At 53.6% G+C, this 16,705-nt stretch overlaps 2 protein-coding genes across 2 annotated transcripts in view; both read left to right on the forward strand.

The window, feature by feature from the left end:
• The first annotated feature begins 133 nt into the window (after positions 1-133).
• On the forward strand, positions 134-16,205 carry AARS1 (alanyl-tRNA synthetase 1). The gene is made up of 21 exons (XM_042027296.1): positions 134-199; positions 1,574-1,782; positions 2,376-2,564; positions 3,162-3,307; positions 4,442-4,633; positions 5,062-5,206; positions 6,428-6,573; positions 7,126-7,234; positions 7,329-7,479; positions 7,836-7,960; positions 8,592-8,736; positions 9,359-9,537; positions 10,035-10,148; positions 10,889-11,095; positions 11,726-11,910; positions 12,330-12,438; positions 13,093-13,206; positions 13,488-13,607; positions 14,061-14,147; positions 15,511-15,624; positions 15,937-16,205. The coding sequence occupies exons 2-21, from the start codon at positions 1,639-1,641 to the stop codon at positions 16,120-16,122; spliced, it is 2,907 nt and encodes a 968-aa protein (XP_041883230.1). The 5' UTR covers positions 134-199; positions 1,574-1,638; the 3' UTR covers positions 16,123-16,205.
• A 91-nt stretch (positions 16,206-16,296) lies between these two features.
• The window catches only part of EXOSC6 (exosome component 6), a 1,985-nt gene continuing 1,576 nt past the window's right edge, over positions 16,297-16,705 (forward strand). The window contains exon 1 of the mRNA XM_042027744.1: positions 16,297-16,694. Coding sequence (XP_041883678.1) covers positions 16,353-16,694 — 342 coding nt within the window. The 5' untranslated portion in view covers positions 16,297-16,352. The remainder of the gene's footprint in view (positions 16,695-16,705) is intronic.

Here is a 16,705-nt window from a genome sequence, read left to right on the forward strand (position 1 = left end):
CAGCCCGCCCGCGTCACGTGCCCGCCGTGTCCCGCCATTGCATCAGCCGGGGGCGGGGCGCCCCGGGGAGAGGCGGGGCTGACGGAAGAGCGACAGCGCCCTCAACCAATGGCGGGTGGCGGCCGCCGGAGGGGCGGAGCGGAGTGGGCGTTGCGGCGCGGCCGGAGGAGCAGAGCGAGGGGCGGCGGCGGCCGCGCAGGTACGGCCGGAGGGGCCTGGGAGGGTCTGGCCGCTGGGTTTGGCTGTCATGGCCCGGCTGGGACCCGCGGCCACAGGGGAGAGGGGCACGGAGAAGGCGGGGTTGGAGGGTGACGGTGGTGGTGCGCTGGTCGCGCCCCATGTGGGCCCGCGGGGGGATGCCGGGCGGCCGGCGGCGCTGCCGGACGCCGCTGTGCCCTCACCCCTTCTCGGGCAGTGGAGAGCGGGTGTGTCGGGGCAGAGGCTCTCATAGGCCCTGGGGCCGCCGCTATGCCTGGTTCTTCCCACTTCGGGTCCTTCCCTCCTCCAGCATCGAGGTTGGACTCGATGATCTCAGAGGACTTTTCCAACCTCATTGATTCTGTGCTGTGAATACTCCCAGGCTTTGCTCCTACGGGGAATTCGCCTCTCTCCGTGCCGCAGCAGGCTGCTGGGATCTCGCCCCCCTCCGTGGATGCGCATTGCGCTCCGCTGTCAGGGACAGCCCTGTGTACCCGTAGGACACGGGCGGTGGTGCCCTCCGGGCTGTCAGCCTGCCTCTGATGTTCGTCTCCTCAAGGAAGGGGATGTGGGTCCCCTCAAGGAAGGCTTCCAGGCATCCCTGGAGCTGGCTCTGCTTTGAGCAGGGTGGGTGGACAAGGTGATATTTGGGGTCATTTCCAAACTTGGCTGTTCTATGATTTAGTCATTGAATTATAAAATGGTTCGAATTGGAAGAGACCTTAAAGCCCATCTGGTTCTAACACCCTTGCCATAGGACACCTTCCACTAGACCATGCTGCTCCAAGGACCATCCAACCTGGCCTTGAGCACTTCCAGGGATGGGGAAGCCACAGCTTGTCTTGGCAGCCTGTGCCAGGGCCTCCCCAGCTTCACAGGGAAGAATTTCTTCCTAATATCTAACCTAAATCTCTCCTTTTCCAGTTTAAAACTGTTCTGCCTTGTTGTATCATTATTTGCCTATGTAAAAAGTTGCTCTCCCTTGTTTTTATAAGCCCCCTTAAATACTGGAAGGCCATAATGATGTCTCCTCACTCTCTGCATTTAATCACCTTGAATGCTTTGATGACTTGGCAGTTCCTTTGTCACCAGCAAGACCAGCACAACCCACTGAATCCATGTGAATTTGTTATTTTAAAACCATGTGTTTTCAAAGAAAAAGTAACTTGATGTAGAGCCCCTGAAGTCAGGGAGGTTGGGGGACAGGAAATTTTGGGTTGGGCCACCACTATTTGGGGCAGACCGATGGTTGAACTGAGGTGTCAGTGAGTATTTAACAATGTAGGGACACCCTTTCAGGAGTTGGAGATGGCGATCCTGATGTTCACCTTGAACTGACAGCACATCAGAGCGTTGTTTGTTGTTGTTTGTTCAGACTACACCGAGGTTTTGCTGCTTTCCTGCCACTTGCTTTAGACAGTGGCAACTTCCACCTTCCAGATGGAGACCTCGCTCACCGCCAGCCAGATCCGGCAACGGTTCATTGACTTCTTCAAGGAAAACAAGCACACCTATGTGCACTCATCTTCTACAATCCCCCTGGATGACCCCACACTGCTCTTTGCCAATGCTGGTATGAATCAGGTAGGATTCCCACCCTGGCACTGCGGTCCTAGGAACATATCCTGTTGGAACCTGTGACACTGTTTGCAGAGCTGTTGGGAAAATTATTGTTTTCTCCATCTTCCTTCTGGTCACAGAGAGATGGTTGGTGTGTCCACTGGAGTCCTCTGTGCTCTCACAAAATGGGCAAGAGCACTGGAAGAGGTTCCTGTGGTGGGAGCTCTGCCAGTCTCCCTTCCTTGACCCCTGGTACCACAGCAATCCTGGCAGAAATGACTAATGGTGTGTTTGAAGAGCAGATGAGACTGGTCTGCTGCAAGGGCTCTGCTGCAGATCAGCAGCCACTTTTTATTTTTTGGCAGCTGGGAATCTGACAGCTTTCAGTCCCTTTGGAAGCCCTGGGCTTTGGTGGGCTCTAGGAACACTTTCTGTGTGTGAGTGCTGAGTTCTAGGCATGGACAGCAGCAGCAGATTTGTTTCTGAAAGGTGTTTTGGGTATGTCCAGACTAGTGATATCATGACATAGATGACACTTACTGCCTTGCTGTTGCTTGCAACATTTGAAAGCAGGTTCTGAGTCCGTTTCCCAATTGCCCTTTTTTCTCTTCTCTCAGTTCAAACCCATCTTCCTCAATACCATCGACCCCTCACACCCGCTCGCTAAACTGAGCAGAGCCACCAACACTCAGAAGTGCATCCGAGCAGGGGGCAAGCACAACGACCTGGATGATGTGGGGAAAGATGTGTACCACCACACCTTCTTTGAGATGTTGGGATCCTGGTCCTTTGGGGATTATTTCAAGGTAAAACAGTCCGGGTGCAGCTCTGAATCTCTTGCGCAGATTTATCCATCTCTGTAAACTCAGCAGAGTGGTTGCCAAGAGGAAAGAGAATATGTTGGCACAAAGGTGCATGTAGCTGCTTTGGAATATATGAGCTTGGAAGCTGCCCCAACCCTGCAGAATGATTTGAGATTAATTACTTAAGGTTACAAAACTGATTAAATTAACTCTGCTAGTTTGGAGTCTTCAAGTAGAGGTTTTAGTGGCTGTCCTGGAGATGTGGGGACTTAAATGTGCTATGCAGCTATGACTGACCTTCAAACAGGAGCGATCATACAATAATGATTTCCTTTCCCAAGCTTCTTGCTAGTGTAGTATTCAAAGTCAGAATTAAAAGGCTTTTTGGAGGCAGTGAACATGCTAGGAGTTAACTTGGCTGCATGAAGACAGTCATGTGAGATGTTTCTTGTGCCCTCTTCACTGCATGTATCAATCTACCTCTTTCTTATGTCAAAAGTCAGAAAGTTTTTGGCTGCTGATACCTACAGTAGCCAGTTTTGCATGTTGAAGAGGAGCTGTCTTTGCATTCACTTGCTGACCTTATGTTTCCTTCTGCAGGAACTTGCTTGTAAACTGGCACTGGAACTTCTCACCAAGGAGTTTGGCATCCCTGCTGAAAGACTCTACGTCACTTACTTTGGTGGAAATGAGGCTGCAGGACTGCAACCAGACCTGGAGTGCAAGCAGATCTGGTTGGATTTGGGGTAAGGCCTTTCACTGAGGAAGGTGCATGTTTTGATTAGCGATAGTAATTTATTTGGGTTGGATATTAGGAAAAAAATCTTCACAGAAGCAGAACAGAACAGGCTGCTCAGAGCAGTGGTGAAGTCACCATTTCTGGAGGGATTTTAAAGCTGTGTAGCAGTGGCACTTTGTGGCATGGTTTAGTGGTGAGTTTGGCAGTATTGGAGTAATGGTTGGACTTGATGATCTGAAAGGTCTTTTCCAACCTAAATGTTTCTATGACTCTATGATGGCCTGTGTTATGTGGCAGAACACATATAACAGGAGACTTTTAACAAAATTGAAGTGTCACAAATAACATTTGCAGGGTGGTGGAACTTCCAAACCAAAGGGAAGTACTGATATTAGGTAGAAGATACTGAGAGCTCTGGTTTCCAAATCTCTTGTGTAAGCTTAAGGATCCTGCTTGGTCAGATGGATGGGATGTTCTGCCCAGTGTGCTGCCACTGACAGCACTTGAGAAGATCATGGAGTCATAGAACTGTGGAATGGTTTGGGTTGGAAGGGACCTTACAGCTCATCTTGTTCCAAGCCCTGTCTAACCTGGCCTTGAATACTTCCAGGAATGGGGCAGACACAGCTTCCCTGGGCAGCCTATTCCAGTGCCTCACCACGCTCACAGGGAAGAATTGATTCATAATATATAATAAGCATCTGCCCTCTGTTAATTTAAAGCCCTTTTCCTATCACTCCATGCCCTTCTAAACAGTTCCTCTCCAGATTTCTTGTAGGCCCCTTTAGGTACTGAAAGGCCACAACAAGGTGATTCCAGAGCCTTCTCTTCTCCAGGCTGAACAATCCAAATTCTCTCAGTCTTTTCTCATAGAAGAGGTTCTTCATCCCATCAGTGTTTTCTTGCTGGTGGCTTTACTGAGGTGTTGCATAAGTCTTTGTCTCCAGCTGGGATGTGTGCCAGGCGCTAGTGTTCACCTAATCCCCTCAGCAGGGATCCTGAGTGTTAGGCTCTTGGTTGGTCTCTTAAGAATTCATCAGCACATCTAGGGAATTAGTGAGCTGTGGGTTCTCTGGCATAGCCTTTAGGTTGGGGAATTCTTTTAGTTAGTCTCTGTTGTTCAGTAAATTTCTTCTTACAGGCTGGCTGAAGGCAGGATTCTGCCTGGCAATATGAAGGATAATTTCTGGGAAATGGGAGACACCGGCCCCTGTGGTCCTTGCAGCGAGATCCACTATGACCGAATTGGGGACAGAGATGCTTCACACCTGGTCAATCAGGATGACCCCAACGTCCTGGAGATCTGGAACCTGGTGTTCATACAGTTCAATAGGTGAGCCAGACCTGCTTCCAGCTTCCAGGTGAGCCAGGTTGCTCCAGCTCAGTTTGGGAGGCTGCTTAGGCTGCATTCTCTTTTAACTGCCTGTGGCTTACTCGCCATTCCTAGCAGCCAAACACTTTGTGATGCTCTGTCCCCTTACCCACCAGTACAGAAGGGGTTGGTCATGCTGCTTTTGGGACAAACTGAGAGTATTTTCTCTATTTGCCGGGAGTTCAGTATGGAATAAGTTGTTGTCTGCTTTGGGTCTAAGTTGTTGCTGAGGGTCTTGTTAACTGTATTTTATCAAAGTTGTCCTTTGTGTGGCTTGTGTATGGGCCTGTGTCACAAATCTGATGGAACTAAATCTCATGGAGATTGAGGGAGAGATGGGGTTCCCCTTGCAGAGCCTCCATCCATAACATCTCACCTTTCTTTGGCAGGGAAGCTGATGGGACACTGAAGCCCCTTCCTAAGAAAAGTATTGATACTGGGATGGGCCTGGAGAGGCTGGTCTCTGTGCTGCAGAACAAGATGTCCAACTATGACACTGACCTTTTCCTTCCTTACTTTGAAGCCATCCAAAAGGTATGAACTGGAGCCTTACCCAGCTGTATCCATTCCCTGAATCCCTGGGGAGATGCGTGGGGCTGGTTGGACAGGGTGGTCTCTGCTTTCCCAGCTGCTGTGAGCCTCACACGTTTGCACTTTGCTGAGGGTAGGACCCAGGCTGGCACAGTGATTGCTGCCCTGGGACATGTTTCCAGAGGAAAACAGGACAGAGAGTGGTGCAGCTTACCCAGCTTCTGTGGACTGTCCTGATGAACACTCCTTGGTCCTCTCCCAGTGGGAGAGGCTCCGCAGTCCCTCATGGCCAAGTGCTATTTTTTTGCCATATGGTAGAGAGATACCCAGAATCAATTTGTCCTTCAGTCTCACACCTGGAACATGCTGATCGGTAGAAAATTCCCTTAGACAGGAGGCCTTTGCCATATAAACCACAACAGCCACTTGCAGAACCTGTGTGCTGCTGCGGCATTGTCTCGGGTGGGGATCACATTACCCATGCTGGGAGTTCTGTGTGCAAGTCCGAGCCTTTTTTTTTCCTCCATGGAGGGGGCAGATCTTCCTGGCTGTACATCATGCTGGATAAAAAGCAGGGAGAAGAGCCTAAGCTCCTGCTACCTCTAAGGAATGAGGTGCTGAGCTCCAGAGTTGGAACTGGAGAGCTGCCCTTCTTCAGTGCTAAGTCCACTGGTGACACAGCCCCTGTGTCCTTGTCTGCCTTCCAGCCATGTGCTGGGAGCCCAGCTGGAGGGACTGTGCCCGTGGGGGGAGGTTTGCACCATGTGCGAGCACTGCATGGTTACAGCAGTATCTTTCCCTAGGGTATGGATAAAAACATCCTAAAAGAGGAAAGCTGGGACCATCTCCTGTGTGACAGAATTTGAAAGGTTTCTTGGCTGGGCAGGTTATGCCAGGTTGGAGTCCTTGAGCCAATGTGCAAAACAGATGATTTCCCTGTACTCTTTCCCTCTCCCTCTCTCGTGGGTTCTTAATGATGGGATAAATTGGATTTTCTTCCCTCTGGTCTGGAGAGCTTTTGGCCATTGAAATGTGGGCCATGGCACCATGCAGAGCCCACAGCTCTATGCCTCCCCTGGGTTCACTGAGTCTCCTCTTTCCAAGAGGAATGTTCTCTGTGGCTGTGGGTGGTGGGCTTGGCTTCTGAGGCCCTTCCCTGTAATTCTGCCACGGTGCCACTGTCAATAATTGTCCCCTCTACCCACTGCCTTCTCCTCTGCACAGGGCACCGGTGCCAGGCCGTACCTGGGGCAGGTCGGGGCCGAGGATGCTGATGGAATAGACATGGCCTACCGTGTGCTGGCCGACCATGCACGGACCATCACCCTGGCCCTCTCGGACGGGGGCAGGCCTGACAACACTGGCAGAGGGTAAGAAGGAGCTGCTGCATTGTCACCGCTCGCATCCTGTTCAGCATGGCTTCCATCAGGGCTCTGGGATCTCCTCTGTGTCTGGGATCTCTTTGATCCCAGTGGGTAGCAGAGTGTTTGCTCGGAATATTTGACGCTTGAATCGCTGTAGTAAGGTTCACCCAAAAGGCCATGATGTACAAGTCTGAAGGTTCTTGTGAGCACCATTGCTGCTGTGCCAGCCCCCGGATAGGATCATTGTGGGCAGACAGGCACAAAGCCCTGCTTGGAGCAGTGCTGCTATTGAAAAAGCAAGGAATTTTGGGCTGGGAGAGGCTGTGCTGCAGGTGCCACTGGGCTCAGTAAGCACACAGTGAATGTTGGTCATGGAGCTGGGGACTGGCACCTCACCTGTGCCTTACTGCTGCTGTGAGCAGCCGCTCGAGGGAAAACGTGGGGAGAAAACCCTGTGCTCTTGGTCCTGGGAGGAGCTGCTGGTAGGTGGTATTGATGGAGCCCCTGAGAACAACTCAGATGTGTAATGTTTGCACGGGGCGCTCTGCTATTCCCTAGGTATGTGCTGAGGCGGATTCTCCGACGGGCCGTGCGCTACTCCCATGAGAAGCTCAATGCCCCCAAGGGTTTCTTTGCTACTCTGGTTGATGTGGTGGTGCAGTCACTGGTAAGTTCTCCTACTCCACTGTATCTGCTGAGGACTTCCTCTGCTGAGATGTGCACGTCTCCGTGCTGAAGGGCTCATCCTCTTCGGTCTGCAGGGAGATGCCTTTCCTGAGCTGAAGAAGGACCCAGATATGGTAAAGGACATTATCAATGAAGAGGAGGATCAGTTCCTGAAAACACTGAGCAGAGGCCGTCGCATCCTGGACAGGAAGATCCAGAGCCTTGGGGACAGTAAAATCATTCCTGGTAAGGCTGTGACTTCTGTCTGGATGCAGCAAAAGGCATTTATTATCTAAGATCACATCAGGGCTCAGCTGGGCGGGGAAATTAGAGGTGTGGAAGGTGGTGGGGGGACAAAGTCGGAGTCAGAAGACATCTCTTAGAGCCGAACCACCTGTCTCTCCTCTGGCTTGTGTTCACTTGCTCAGTTTTCTAAGCTGCCCAGACACAGATCTCTGTGCTGGCAGGGAGGAACCTTTTGGATGTTTACATTCTCCAGGCCTGTTCACTGTCCTGCTGTAGCTCAGAGCCAGTGGGAGAGGAGGGAAGGGAGCAGTGTCTCATGGAACGTGAGAGGTGACTGCTTTGCACTTTCTCTGCAGGTGACACTGCCTGGTTGCTGTATGACACCTACGGTTTCCCTGCGGATCTCACTGGGCTGATTGCAGAGGAGAAGGGCCTTGTTGTAGACATGGAGGGCTTTGAAGAAGAGCGTAAAAATGCTCAGGTAGGTAACAGCTCCAGGGGAAGCTGGTTTATGGGTGCGCAGGGAGAATTCCCTTCCTTGCAGTTTGCAGTCGTAAGTTGCTTCTTTCTCACCGAGTCTGCTCACACCCCCTATGCCCCATGGTTTGTCCCATGGGAAAATCCAGGACAACTGCAGTTGCTGTGGGACGTGTCTTTTCTGTACAGCTGGGGTTGGTTTTGCTCGCTAGCAAAGCCTGGAACCTTGAGCTCAGCCTTCAGACAGAGATAGTGGAGTGCTGGGAGCACCTCTGCTGTCCTGTTCTGGTTAGGGAAGTTAACTCCCTGTCCAAGGATCAGTATCTAGGCAAGCCTGCACCTTGGGTGCCTCTCCCATCATGTTTGCTGCAGCAGTAGGGAGTGGTGTTGACCAGCTGGGTACTTGCTTGTCCTTACTGGGCTCAGGCCCACTTGGTCTGCATGCTGGAACTGGCTGCTCTGAAGCCAGAGAAATGGGTGCCCTCCAGATGCTGGCACACAGCTTCCCAGGGCAGAGCTCTCAGTCAGGGAGTGCTGAGGGATGTGAGTGACATGTGCAACTAGGCTGGCATGCATTGGTGTTTCTTAAACCTTGGTATTTGACAGTTCATTTCTCAAATCTTGCTCATTGGCAGCTCAAATCCCAGGGCAAGGGTGCTGGAGGGGAGGATCTCCTCATGCTGGACATCTATGCCATTGAAGAGCTGAGAGCCCGAGGGCTGGAGGTGACAGATGACTCACCAAAATACAACTATGCTTCAGATCCGAGTGGTACCTATGGTATGAGAAAACCTTCTCACAATCATGTACTGCTACTAAACCTTCCCTGGCATGTACCTCTGGGCTCCCCTTTCCTGGGACATGGAGTTGGGAGTGGAAGGCTGTGCAGGTGAATAGCCTGCTTGTTACTAATGGAGCAGAGAAAGAGGACAGACTGTTCAGGGGCTACTGTACTGCTGTTGCCATGTTAAGGGAATTCCTGTTCCCTGCAGCTTTGTGTCTCCACAGTGTTATGTTGGTGTTTCTCCACTGCTCCTTTGCCAGTGCTGCAGGAGACTGCAGTTCTGCTTGGCCTGTTGGAGGGTCTTTGGCTTGCTTGCTCTGGCTGTTCCTGCTAGTTTTTTGATTTGATGGAAATTCAGGAGGCTGCAGGCTCACAGCCATGTTTGTGCTGACTTTTGCTGCATAGGTGTGGAAGGCAATGACAGTCCCTGCCTTGGAGGGCACTGAATTAAATTCCCAGCTAACTGTTGCCTTGCTCCTCTCTCCTTATCCCCTGCAAATGTGGTAGCTGCCATGAGCTCCTGCAATAACTGGGAGGTGTTGCTATCACATTCTGCTCCCATGTGGTGTCTATAAGGTTTTCCTGTTTTACTGACACTGCCTGTCATCCTGGTGGCAGATTTCGGGAGCCTTGTGGCCACGGTGAAGGCCATCCGCAGGGAGAAGAAGTTTGTGGAGGAGGTATCCACTGGCCAGGAATGTGGGATAGTGCTGGACCAGACCTGCTTCTACGCCGAGCAGGGTGGGCAGATCTATGACCAGGGCTACATGGTCAAGGATGACGACAGCAGGGAGGATGTGAGTGGGCCTGAGAGCCTTTTGCTAGACTCTGTCTGACCCGGGGCCTGGGCAGAGGGGGAGAAGGGGCCAAACAAGCTCCAGCAATTTTCCATCCATGTTAGGTGTCAGGCATTGCACAGGGTTCCTTTCTGGGGGTGCAGCAGGGCATGGATGGGCTGGAGTTTTGTTCCCTTGCTTCTTAAGGAATTCAACTCTGTGCTGCTGTCACCAGAATGTGGATGCCTGTGGTGGTGGTGCTGGGATTGCCAAGCCCAAGGGCAGTGCTCTCGAGCTGTGATGGGGAGCTCTTTTTGTGCCCCATAACTGTGCCCCACCTTCATTCACTTCTCCACTTTGCTGCGTGCTGTGCCTGGGGACACTCAGCTTTCTCCAGCACACATACCACTCTGGCTCTCAGCTGGGACCTTTCCAGTTGCAGCTCAGACCTCTGGCTGGATGATTTCTCCCCTTGGCCTCTCACCCTGCTCACATGGGGCGTTTTCTTCTTTGTACAGAAAACAGAATTCACTGTGAAGAATGTGCAGGTCCGAGGAGGTTACGTGCTCCACATAGGAACTCTCTATGGGAGTTTGAAAGTAGGAGATCAGGTCCACCTGACTATTGATGAGGTGAGTTAAGACATGGTATAACACATGGGCTTTGTCTGTTTTCTCTGGATTTTGTCTTGTTTCTTTTCATTGGTTCCACTTTGGGGGCCTTATGTTTGGGTCCTGCTCTCCCTGCAGCACATGATCAAGCAGTGTCTGGCTGACTCCAAGTCTCTCCTGCTTGGCACCTGGCTTTCTCCTACCACAAGGCAGCTAAGGCCCAGCTGGCTCAGAGCCACACTTGCTGGGTTTGCTGATCACAGGCAGAAACACATTTTGGGTCATGACTTGCAAGGAGAACATGTGTGGTGCATGGGGACAACAGCAGAGAGCCTGGGCTGCCTGCCCCACTCCAGACATTGCTCCTGTGGGCTCAGCTTGCTGAGTGAGTGCTGGATTGAGCACAGTCAGCCTTGATGCATTTCCCTTCCCTATAGAGGCAGTACCTTTAGATGAAGAGGGAAGGCTTCCATCTTGGAGTGCTTTTCCCTGCTGAGGAACAGAGATTAGTGTGTGTGTCCTAGTCTGTCCTTGGCCTCACTCCACACAGGCCCAACAAGGGGACTGCCAGGACATAGCCATGCACAGATTGGTGGAGAACACGTGCTCCTGTAGCTGAAGCTCCAAGGCAGCGTGATCAGTTGTTTCCTGGGCTAGTTTGGGATTCTGTTGGATCAGGGCATTAACCTCCCCTTCAGCTGCTGGAGGTGGTCGTGGCTCTGGGGTATGGGACCCCATCTGACAGTGGCTTCCTCCCTCAGGCCAGGCGGAGGCCGGTCATGAGCAACCACACGGCCACCCACATCCTCAACTTCGCCCTGCGCTCCGTGCTGGGGGAGGCTGACCAGAGGGGCTCCCTGGTGGCACCGGACAGGCTGCGCTTCGACTTCACAGCCAAGGGAGCCCTGTCCACCCAGGAAATCAAGACAGTTGAAGGGATTGCCAACCAGATGATTGAGGAATCAAAGGTGGGTATGGCTGACACGTTGTATACATTGAGTCCAGGTTTTGGATGATCTGGGATGCTGGGAGTTTGGCATGCAGGAGGATTCTGAGCTGCTGGTGCAGTACTGTGCACAGATTGCCATCAGTTGAGAGGGTTTTGAGTGGGAAAACCCCATATGGATTGTTCTGTTCATTGGTTTCAAGCCCTCTCTAGGGCTGGAGTGTTCCCATGCCTGCAGTAGTGTCACACCAGCTACAAGAGCCAGGAAGTTTGGCAGAGTGTTTTGCAGGCCTGGCTGGATTTACACTGTGCACCCAGACACCCAGTGATGTGTCCTCAATGGCAGGAGAGTTGCTCTGTCTGGTGCCAAGTGTCAGAGCAGACCCTGGATGACCCTGGAATCTGTGCTTGGAACCATTTGCATGTGCAGTAGCACACAGGGAGTCCGAGCAGGTGGTATTGGGAATTTTGAAGATGAGACATCTGCCAATAGCTTTGTGATTCTTGCAGCTCAACAAACCCCAGCTCAGGTGTGAGGCACAAGATTTCACTTCTAGGATTTATCAGAGGAAGAAATTTCCTGGGAACGTGGGCTGTCAGTCACAGCTGACAGGACTGGCTCTTACCCTCCTCTCTTTGCTGTCCTCTGCAGACTGTGTATGCCAAGGACTGCCCTCTCGCAGCAGCCAAAGCTATCCAAGGACTTCGGGCAGTTTTTGACGAGACCTACCCTGATCCCGTCCGTGTGGTTTCCATTGGCATTCCCGTGGAGGAGCTGCTGGCTGACCCCTCTGGCCCTGGGGGCTCCATCACCTCTATTGAGTTCTGCGGAGGGACGTGAGTACCTGGAGAGGTCAGGGAAGGTGGTAGGGTGGCTGAAAAGGAGTTCCTGTGTAGCCTGAGCTCCTGGGAGTGCCATGAGCATACAGTGGGCAGAGCCAGGGCAGAGCTGGAGGTGGTGGTGATGATGTGCCTTTGCATTCCCAGTCCTGAGCTAATCAGTCTTCAGAATTACCTTTTGCAGGCAGGAAACTGTCTGTATTGCCCCTGCCCTCTCTCAGGGTCTCTGGCAGTGCTGGGAGCACAGCCCTTGCCACCCTTTCCTCACTCATTTGCACAAGTGGTTTTTTGTGCCTGTCCCCACATTGCTGCATTTCTCTGGCAGGATGGTTGTCTTATTTCTGTGCTGATTGTTGCTGAAAGGAGAGGTGGATTTCTAACTCCCTCTCGTGGGTCTGTCTGGGTTCTTTCCAAAGGCACTTGCAGAACTCCAGCCATGCTGGCCCCTTTGTGATTGTTTCAGAAGAAGCAATTGCTAAAGGCATTCGGAGGATAGTTGCAGTCACCGGGGCTGAAGCTCGGAAGGTAAGCGTAGGCAGGAGAGATCCTCTGTGAGATTCCACCTATTAACCCTGTGCTCAAGTTCCTTTTGTTCAAATTTGCACAATATCTTCTGAGGACTCACGGAAAAGGGTGCTGCTGTTGGCAAAGGCTGTGCTGGAAGCCCTGGCTATACTACAGTCAGAACAGGGAAGAGAGGGGGAAGCCTCAGATGTGGGTGTTATGGCAGAGAAACCTGGGTGGGTGTGTGGGATGGCTCCAGGGTCAGCTCAGGTTGCTTTTCAGAATGGCTGCAGATAGAGAGCTCTTGGCAGCTGGCTAGGCCAGCAGGAGAGTGGTGAAGTCTGCGAACCCAGTCCTCTGCTGCAGGAGGCAGTGACTTTGGATGCGGGCTGGCACTCCCTGAAGTGGGAACAAGGGGTTTCATGGGGGGGATGACTTCTCTTTTGGGGGGATCTTGGCAATCCTGGCAAAGAAAAGAGACCTAAGGCTCATGTGCCAGCATCACACCCTGGTTCTGGTCAGGTGCTGTCTGCTTTGGCCCTGTGGCTTCCCAAGAGTTACTAAGCTCCATTCTGGGGCATTCCAGCATTCCTCACCTCTTCGTACTCTGGGGTGACCAAGAGCCTTGCCTGCTCAATCTTCCTGCTTGATTTAACTCAGACTGTATTCTCCTAGGCCCTCAGGAAAGTCGACAGCCTCAGGAAACTACTGTCAGCCCTGGAGGCCAAGGTGAAGGTCCAGACAGCTCCCAACAAGGACGTGCAGAAGGAGATCACGGATCTCGGTGAGGTGAGTATGGTAGCAGTGCTCTGCCTCCCCAGAGTGAATGGGACCTTGATTGCCAGCACTGGGTGGTATTAATGAGGCATGAGTTCACCTTCTTGCTCCTTTCCAGCAGCCCTGCATCCCATGGGTGCTGCAGCCAGCACCTGCTGCCTGGGGTCATTGGCACTGGGAGAGGAGTAGAGCTTATGGGGCTCTGCCACTTGAGGCAGAGTTCATGAGGTGCTGCATCTCCTGCCATGGTCACTGGCACCTTTAACCTTCTCCACCTGCTTCTCTTTTTGCAGACACTGGCCACTGCTGTTATCCCACAGTGGCAGAAAGATGAACTGAGAGAGGCTGTTAAAGCACTGAAGAAAGTCATGGATGACCTGGACCGAGCAAGCAAAGCTGACATCCAGAAAAGAGTGAGCCCTGGGCTGGAATAAAGGACAGTGTGGGAGAGCTGTGGGGTGCTCCCCTGGGAGCTCTGTTAGTGTCCAGGATGGAAGAGAATTGATGTGTGGGAATGCCCCTCACACTGTTCAGCCCTCCAGCTTCTGCTGCCTCCTGAAACAGAATTAGCTCCATACCTGTTCTCTGGGTTGAAGCATGGCAGCCTAACAGTGCCCCTGGGTGCAGGCTTCCTCCTGGATCCCACTGGAGTTTTCTGGAGGAGGAATCATGCACGACATGCTGTCTTGCAGGCCACATACCTGCCTGTCAGAATATATTCCTCCTTGCTTCACAGTGCAAGGCTGCTCCAGGCTGGGCTGTGGGTGTGTTTGGGCATCTTGGGGGCTTCTGTCCCTGCTCTACCCAGGTGGTTCTTGTGTCCATACAGTGTGGGTGGTCTAGTGGCTGACCACTGTTGTCCTCAGGTGCTGGAGAAGACCAAGCAAGTTATCGAGAGTCACCCTAACCAGCCGTGGGTCATCATGGAAATGGAAAATGGAGCCTCAGCAAAGGTATGGGAAAGGCTGATCTCAACAACCTTCCTTCTGCCTGAGAAGCAGCTGGGTGGTCTCTTGTCACTTGGGGAGGCGGTTCAGTGCTACAGAGCTGTCCCTCTTGCCACATGCTGTCCATGAGAAGGGGGAGGGACCACTGGGGTATTGTCTTGTGTCCCACCTCCTGGACTAGCACATGGGCTTGCAGAGCTGGTGGGTTCTTGACCACTTGCTGAGCTTCCAGACCTGGTGGTGGATAGGGAGCCCAGCAGAAATCCCATTGTGTCCCAGGTAAGACTCATCCTGCAGCAGTCATGATGCTGAAATGCACTTAAAGGACTGAGAACAGCAGCTCTGCCGAGCTGTGAAAGTCACGATGCTTGTGGCCTCTGCAGATCAGCTCTGGGAGTGGTGTCCTGGGCTGAGTGTGTGGACAGGACCAGGCAGAGAGCTGCCCCCAGCTATGTCTGCTCAGCTGGGTTCAAGTTCTTCCCTGGCCGGGGCTGAATCTGCTCCTTCCTTCCTCCACACACAAGTTTTTTTCCAAGTAATTTCTTTTGGAATGAACGCTCCGTTGTGTGTGCTGTGTCACAGTGCCAGGCAGTGGGGGCTGGTTGTGCCTGGGCTTAGACCGCTCTGGGCTTAACACCCTGTTAAATTTCCTCTCCAGCAGTCTTGGAGCTGATCCTGCTCACTCTCTGTGGCCACCAGCATCACGATGCCCATGTTTCTGCTCCCAGTGCGTGCTGTTGCAGTGTTTTCCCTGGCAGAAGGGTGCATCCCATGGGATGGCAGTGCTGGAAGCCCAGGGAGCTGCATGTTCCCAATCCACCCAGAGCAGCACTGCTTTGCTTGCCAGAGGACCCACTCCTGGGGCTCTGTGCTGCATTGTGCTGTCTGTGCAAGTGAGGGATGGTGGTCTCCTTGGGAATAATGGAATGTGTGGCAGTCTCCCTGGTTCTTCCCTGCCTGCTGTGTCTGATAACACTTGCAGCCTCTTCATGCTGCCTTTGAGTCCTGATTCCCTTTGGAACAGCTGTTCCTTTCTGCTGGGAGGAGCCTTTTCTCCTCCAGCCAGTACACTCAGGCAAAGGTTCATTCTGGGGCTGATTCTGCCAGTTCCTGGATACCTCATGCTGGGGAAATAAAAGCATTTTCTCCTTCCTCCCTTGGGGTACACAGGCAGGGTTTATGTCCCCTGCCAAGGCTTCTACACTGCCAGGAATGTGAAGATGGCTCATGTTTGGGAAGAGGAGCATTGCACAGTGCTGCTGGCTGGTTTAGTGCAATTTCTGAGGTCTTTGTGGGTGCTGTTGGGGCTGGAGCTGGGCTGGGGGCAAGCGCAGGGAGGCAGTCAGGCAAGGATTTTGTTCTCTTCCAGGCCCTGAATGAATCTCTGAAGCTTTTCAAGACTAACTCCCCCCAGACCGCTGCTATGCTCTTTGCTGTGGATAACGAAGCTGGCAGGATCACCTGCCTGTGTCAAGTACCCCAGGTACTGCTGAGGCTGCATGGCTGCCTCTTCCTGAGCCTCCGGGGAGGAGCTGCCGCCTCCAGGCACAAACTATCTAACGTTACACAGCCAGAACTGATTGGAGTTTGGCAAGAGCCACAGCCCTCATGCTTGGGCTTATTGTCAGGCTGCAGAAGTGAGGGAAGAGGGGTTGTGCTCTGCAAACAGGGAAGGGGAAGAGTCAGGACTTAACGGCGTGGTAGGCATGGGGTGGGGAGATTGCTGTTCTTCCCTCAGTGGGGAGATTGCTGTTCTTCCCTCAGTGCTGACCGCTGGGTTTCTTTTCCTGCCCAGGAGACTGCAAATAAGGGCCTGAAGGCCAGCCAGTGGGTGCAGGAAGTGTCTGGCTTGATGGACGGCAAAGGTGGTGGAAAGGACATCTCTGCACAGGCAACAGGCAAGAACGTGGGCTGCCTGCAGGAAGCCCTGAAACTGGCCACGGACTTTGCCAGGCTCCGGCTGGGGGAGCTGAAGAACTGACTGAGGGGGGAACCCCGGCCCCTTTGTCTCCCTGTCTGTCCCCTGCGCGGTTTTCCGGTCAATAAAGGCTCCTTTTCCCCGCGCTCTGCGCTCCGGCTGTGCTGGGCTGGCAGGACGGGATGGGACGGGACGGGACGGGATGGGGTGGGATCCCCCTGCCAGTCACAGCTTGTGCCCGCCTCCCGCTTGGGCCCGCCCCGTCCCCGCCCGCTCACGGTGTCCCGCCGAACATGCCGCTGGATCACCGCCGCCTGCGCGGCCCGGAGGAGTCGCAGCCGCCGGCGCTGTGGGCAGCGACCGCGGCCGAGGATGAAGAGGACGGGGAAGGCGCGGGAGCGGCGCCGCGGGACCCCTGCGCCCTGCGGCCGCTGTTCGCGCGGGCCGGACTGCTGAGCCAGGCGCAGGGCTCGGCCTACGTGGAGCTGGGCAGCGGCACCAAGGTGCTCTGCGCCGCCTGGGGCCCGCGGGAGGCGGCCGAGCCCGGCCCGGGCCGGCTGCTCTGCGAGTTCCGCCGGGCGCCCTTCGCGGGGCGCGGGGCGCGGGGCCGGCCGGGCGCGGCGGCGGAGCGGGAGGCGGAGCGGGG

Source organism: Corvus kubaryi, unplaced genomic scaffold (genome assembly GCF_017639235.1).
Source record: "Corvus kubaryi isolate FWS band 111438036 unplaced genomic scaffold, C.kubaryi_AGA036_p1.0 37300, whole genome shotgun sequence".
Lineage (NCBI taxonomy): Eukaryota > Metazoa > Chordata > Aves > Passeriformes > Corvidae > Corvus > Corvus kubaryi.